At 45.4% G+C, this 6108-nt stretch overlaps 1 protein-coding gene across 1 annotated transcript in view; it reads left to right on the forward strand.

Annotated features, from left to right (window-relative positions):
* Positions 1-6108, forward strand: part of SETX (senataxin) — a 103235-nt gene that overhangs the window by 11740 nt on the left and 85387 nt on the right. Inside the window, exon 5 of the mRNA XM_011931431.1 lies at positions 3306-3415. Within this exon, the coding sequence (XP_011786821.1) occupies positions 3306-3415 (110 nt within the window). The remainder of the gene's footprint in view (positions 1-3305; positions 3416-6108) is intronic.

A 6108-nucleotide genomic window follows, 5' to 3' on the forward strand; every position in this document is an offset into this window, starting at 1 on the left:
GGATGGTCTCGATCTTCTGACCTTGTGATCCGCCCGTCTCGGCCTCCCAAAGTGCTGGGATTACAGGCTTGAGCCACCGCGCCCGGCCGAAATTTTTTTAACATAGAAAAATAAATTATAGAGTGAACAGCCTATACCTATCACATAGATTATACGATTGTTAACATTTTGCTATATTTGCTTTATTACGTATCTGTTCATCTATTTGTTCAATTATTAATAATTTTCATTCTTGCCGGGCATGGTGGCTCACAGCTGTAATCCTAACACTTTGGGAGGCTGAGGCGGGCGGATCACCTGAGGTCAGGAGTTTGAGACCAGCCTTGCTAACATAGTGAAACCCCATCTCTACTAAAAATACAAAAATTAGCCAGGTGTGGTGGCAGGCACCTGTAATCCAAGCTACTCAGGAGGCTTAGGCAGGAGAATTACTTGAACCTGGAAGGCGGAGGTTGCAGTGAAGCAAGATTGTGCCACTGCACTCCAGCCTGGCTGACAGAGGGAGACTCTGTCTTAAAAAATGGTAATAATAATAATAATTTTCATTCTTGTAATGTATCTGTGGCGGGGTTCTCAGCCTTGCACTGGCGACATTTTGGATGATCCTTTGCTGTGGGGCTTTGCCATCCATTGTGGGATGTGTAGCAGCATCCCTGGCCTCTGTCTACTAAATGCCGGTAGCACTCCCTATCTCCTTTGTGACAACGAAAAATATCTCCAGACGTTGCTGAATATCCCTTTTGGGGGATAAGGTATAAAATCACCCATGGTTGGGAAATGCTATTCTATAGTAATTTTCGTTAACCACCATGGCGTGGCTTATTATAGCTCTTTAGATTTTGGTTGTTGATATTTGCAGTTCATAATATGAATCTCTTGAAAGTAAAGACATTTCCCTAACCTATCAAATCTAACAATACCTTTTGTTTTTTTTTTAAGAGTCTCACTGTCACCCAGGCTGGAGTGCAATGGCACGATCTTGGCTCATGGCACCCTCTGCCTCCTGGATTCAAGTGATTCTCCTGTCTCAGCCTCCTGAGTAGCTGGGATTACAGGCACCTGCCACTACATCTGGCTAATTTTTTGTATTTTTAGTAGAGACAGGGTTTCGCCATGTTGGCCAGGCTAGTCTCAATCTCCTGACCTCAAGTGATCTGCCCACCTCGGCCTCCTGAAGTGCTGAGATTACAGGTGTGAGCCAGCAGGCCTGGCCCAAAATAACAATACTAAAATCGATTTCATTTTCATGTTTTCCCAATAGTTGCAAAATGTGTTTTTGGCTGATTTACTTAAATTAGAATCTAGTCAGGGACCACACAGTGCATTTGGTACATAGTTCTTTTAATTCTAAACAGTCCTCCTCGGCCTCAGCAGCATAGCAATACCCTCCCTCCCCCATCTCTACAAAAAATAAAATTTAGCTGGATGTGATGGCACGTGCCTGTATTCCTAGGTACTCAGGAGGCTAAGGTGGGAGGATCATTTGCGCCCAGGAGGTTGAGCCTGTGGTGAGCCATGTGCACACCACTGTACTTCATTCTGGGCAACAGCGCAAGACCCTGTCTCTAAAAAACCCAAAAACAATCTTTGTTGACCCTTGAACTGTGCAGATCCTGTCATACATGGATCTTTTTTCAACCAAAGTGAAATCAAAAATACAGTATTTATGGGTTAAAAACCCACTTCTCTGGAGGGTCGACTTTAGGTATATGCTGGTTTCTCAGGGCCAACTGCAGGACTCAGCTGTTTGTGGATTTTGGTACCCTGGAACCAAACCCCTGCACATGCCAACTCTGTTTGTACAGAAACCAACTTGTGCCCTCATCTTTTTTTTTGGCCATGAGTCTGACTTGTTGGGGGAGGCCATATATTTGTCCTGTAGAATAACACACTTTATGGATTTTTCTGATTTCTTTACTGTTTTTTTTTTTTGAAACGGAGTCTCGCTCTGTCACCCAGGCTGGAGTGCAGTGGCCGGATCTCAGCTCACTGCAAGCTCCGCCTCCCGGGTTTACGCCATTCTCCTGCCTCATCCTCCTGAGCAGCTGGGACTACAGGCACCCACCACCTCGCCCGGCTAGTTTTTTGTATTTTTTAGTAGAGACGGGGTTTCACCATGTTAGCCAGGATGGTCTCGATCTCCTGACCTCGCGATCCGCCCGTCTCGGCCTCCCAAAGTGCTGGGATTACAGGCTTGAGCCACCGCGCCCGGCCTTTTTTTTGAAATTTTACAGTTAAAAGTTGATTCATCTGAAAGGGCAAATGGATTGTTCAGTAAATGAGAATGGGACAGCTAGTTGCTTAGGGGTAAAGCTGACTTTGTTCCTCATTTTTGTATCAGATAAAGTCTAGGTGGATCAAAACATTAAATACAAATGGAATTGGACTTACAACCATATGGTTACAGGTCCTTTATACATTCCCTCTGGAGATAATTATCCTAAGTGTAAATAAAGAGATACAATCTTTTTTTTTTTTTTTTTTTTTATTGAGACAGTTTTGCTCTTGTTGCTTAGGCTGGAGTGCAATGGCACGATCTTGGCTCACCACAACCTCCACCTCCTGGGTTCAAGCAATTCTCCTGCCTCAGCCTCCTGAGTAGCTGGGATTACAGGCGTGCGCCACCATGCCTGGCTAATTTTGTATTTTTAGTAGAGATAGGGTTTCTGCATGTTAGTCAGTCGAACTACTGACCTCAGGTGATCTGCCCACCTTGGCCTCCCAAAGTGCTGGGATTACAGGCGTGAGCCACCACACCCGGCAAAAAAGGGATCTATTCTAATAAGGTCCAGAATAATTTCCAAGAACATGCTATGACCAACTGATTTAGCCTGTCAGATAGGTAAATATTGTTCCTGTATTTACAATATAAGCATTTTTATGCCTCAATTTGGGGGAAAAAAGCAAATTTTTTTTTTTTTTTGAGACGGAGTCTTGCTCTGTCGCCCAGGCTGGAGTGCGGTGGCCAGATCTCAGCTCACTGCAAGCTCCGCCTCCTGGGTTCACGCCATTCTCCTGCCTCAGCCACCTGAGTAGCTGGGACTGCAGGCGCCTGCCACCTCGCCCGGCTAGTTTTTTGTATTTTTAGTAGAGACGGGGTTTCACCGTGTTAGCCAGGATGGTCACAATCTCCTGACCTTGTGATCCGCCCGTCTCGGCCTCCCAAAGTGCTGGGATTACAGGCTTGAGCCACCGCGCCCGGCTGCAAATTTTTATTTATTTACAGAATAACCCAAGGAACCTAATTTAGGTAATCTTGATAAGATGATAAGATTTATATATTTTACTTACTTTTTTCCTTTTAGACGAGTTATGTGTTGAAGCACTTTGTCGGATGGAACAAGCCAATTGCTCCTTTCAGGTGTTTGACAAACATCCAGGGATCTATTTGTTTTTGGTCCATCCCAATGATATGGTGAGTATGAGTGTTGGGTGATAGAAGGCTATATTTTACTTTTATATGTATAGATAGCTATAATAGAGGTTTTTGGTGCAGATTTTGTTTAAAATGTTTGCTAAAATTTTTCTTGTTTTAAAATTTACTACAGTTAAGTAGAGGGTGCTGTGGGGTCAAAGAAGAGGGGATCTGAGAGGATAGGGGATACTTAGCGACAGGTGATGCTTGAGCTTAAAAGGCAAACGAGGCTGGGCGCGGTGGCTTTCGCCTGTAATCCCAGCACTTTGGGAGGCCGAGGCGGGTGGATCATAAGGTCAGGAGATCAAGACCATTCTGGCTAACATGATGAAACTCCGTCTCTACTAAAAATACAAAAAATTAGCCGGGTGTGGTGGCGGGCGCCTGTAGTCCCAGCTACTCAGGAGGCTGAGGCAGGAGAATGGCGTGAACTGGGGAGGCAGAGCTGATAGTGAGCCGAGATTGCGCCACTATACTCCAGCCTGGACGACAGAGTGAGACTCCATCTCAAAAAAAAAGACGAGTGGAAATAACTTGATGTTCTTTCACTATGTTGAATTGAACTCAAGACCTCTTCTCTTGACTTCTCACCTGTTTGTCCCACTGCAAACACGTGGAGATACCGGTTAAAACATTTGAAAAGTTATTTTGCTCATAGATGAGAATTAAAGCAAGGGAAGGTAGGGACGGGGACTGGGAAATTCTGGTGCTAGAAGTGAAGAAGGACAAAAGCCAGAACAGTGAGCAGGAATAGAAGCAGGTAGCATTGAAACCTGATATAGCCCTATGGCTAAGGTTTGAGATCTTGTCACCTTTTGTGGTAAGATAGTCGGTCCTTCAGGTCTCGTGTCTAATGCCACCTAGAACTGAGTGACTACTTTAAGCTAGTAGCCAGGAAGGGCTGCTCTGCCAATGTAAGGCAAGAAAAATGATTTTTTTTAAAAAAAGCATGGTAATGGGATTGTCAGTCAAGATAATGGTGAATTTCAGTTTCCTCTGGGCCAAACACATACCAATGATATAAAAAAATGCAAAAGGAGGAAATTAAAGAGGTATAATCACTGTCCTCCAAAGGAAGACTTATTTCTATGGACCAGCAATGGAACAGAAACATAAAGTAATAAATGAGTGGAAACCTGTAGGCCTGGGTGGCGGTGGGTAGCTGGGGATTCAGCTTGTGCAGGACAGCAGGAATTAGAAGTATACTCCAGGCAAGGCAAAGAATCAAAGCCAAACTGCGCACTCCAAACAAGGGGCGGATGGGGGTGCTCCTCTGCCTGTGAAAGAAGGTTACCAAAGTATTAAAAAGGTTCACTGGCTTTTTAAAAGCTGTGTACATATGGAGGAAGCAGGTCTGGTCTTGTAACCGGGGCCTGGGCCAAGCACTTGCAGCTGGTGACCGAGTCTACTTAGTCCTTATGTGACCAAAGGTTGGGAGTCCTGGGCTGCTGATAGTAGACCTAGTTCTGGAGCAGGACTCTGAAGGATGGATAGAGACCAGCCCAAATTTACATTTAGGAAGGGGAGGGGTAGTGGTAGGAGGGACACAGAATTCCTCCCTGTTGAATGAGCTTGCAAACCAAATCCCTGAAACACGTGAAGAAAGCATGTGCTCTGACAGAGAATGAAGACCAGCACTGTCGGTCCTTTCCCTAGGTTTAACTCTAGAGGAACTTGAAAGAGAAAATGGAGAACATTGAGATAAACTCTGAGTTGACAAGGGCTGGTTTATTTAAAACAATTTTTTTTTTTTTTTTTTTTTTTGAGACGGAGTTTGGCTCTGTCGCCCAGGCTGGAGTGCAGTGGCCGGATCTCAGCTCACTACAACCTCCGCCTCCTGGGTTCACACCATTCTCCTGCCTCAGCCTCCTGAGTAGCTGGGACCACAGGCACCCGCCACCTTGCCCGGCTAATTTTTTGTATTTTTAGTAGAGACGGGGTTTCGCCGTGTTAGCCAGGATGGTCTAGATCTCCTGACCTCGTAATTCGCCCGTCTCGGCCTCCCAAAGTGCTGGGATTACAGGCTTGAGCCACCGCGCCCGGCCTAAAACAATTTTTTTTTTATTACTGTTTCTTTGAGACGGAGTCTCGCTCTGTTGCCCAGGCTGGAAGTAGAGACAGGGTTTCACCAGGTTGGCCAGGCTAGTCTCGAACTCCTAACCTCAAATGATGCACCTACCCTGGCCTCCGAAATTGCTGGGATTACAGGTGTGAGCCACCACGTCCAGCTGACAAGGGCTGTTTTGAAAGGTGAATGTGGGAGATGGGGAGGAGAACATCCTTAGTTTGTGAATTCCTTTTCACTCTGGGGTATTGGGTCCTATCAGGCAGTACCTGTGGGAGGTACTATGGAAATATCTCTGAGAGCATTCTCTTACAGCCTGAGAATAAAATGGGCTGTGGGAGAATAAAGTAGAAAAGGAACTGTTAAGGTTCTGCTTCCAGTTCTCCTTCACCATTGCCTTAGATGAATAAAACCTGCATCCAAATCTGTTCTCAACTAAAAGATCCGATCCATCTGAAGGTAGAATTGAAATCAGGACAGTGGCTAACCCCTGATGTTTGTGAGGCACTGAGACAAGCAGGTGGAGACCAATTAACCGCTGATAATTGCTTCAGTATCATCCTCTCTCAACCCTAGGACTTGGAGGATTATAGCCCAGTCGTGTCTTCTAATGCTGCTTCTCCCTGGG

Source organism: Colobus angolensis, unplaced genomic scaffold (genome assembly GCF_000951035.1).
Source record: "Colobus angolensis palliatus isolate OR3802 unplaced genomic scaffold, Cang.pa_1.0 Scaffold9, whole genome shotgun sequence".
Taxonomy (NCBI): domain Eukaryota; kingdom Metazoa; phylum Chordata; class Mammalia; order Primates; family Cercopithecidae; genus Colobus; species Colobus angolensis.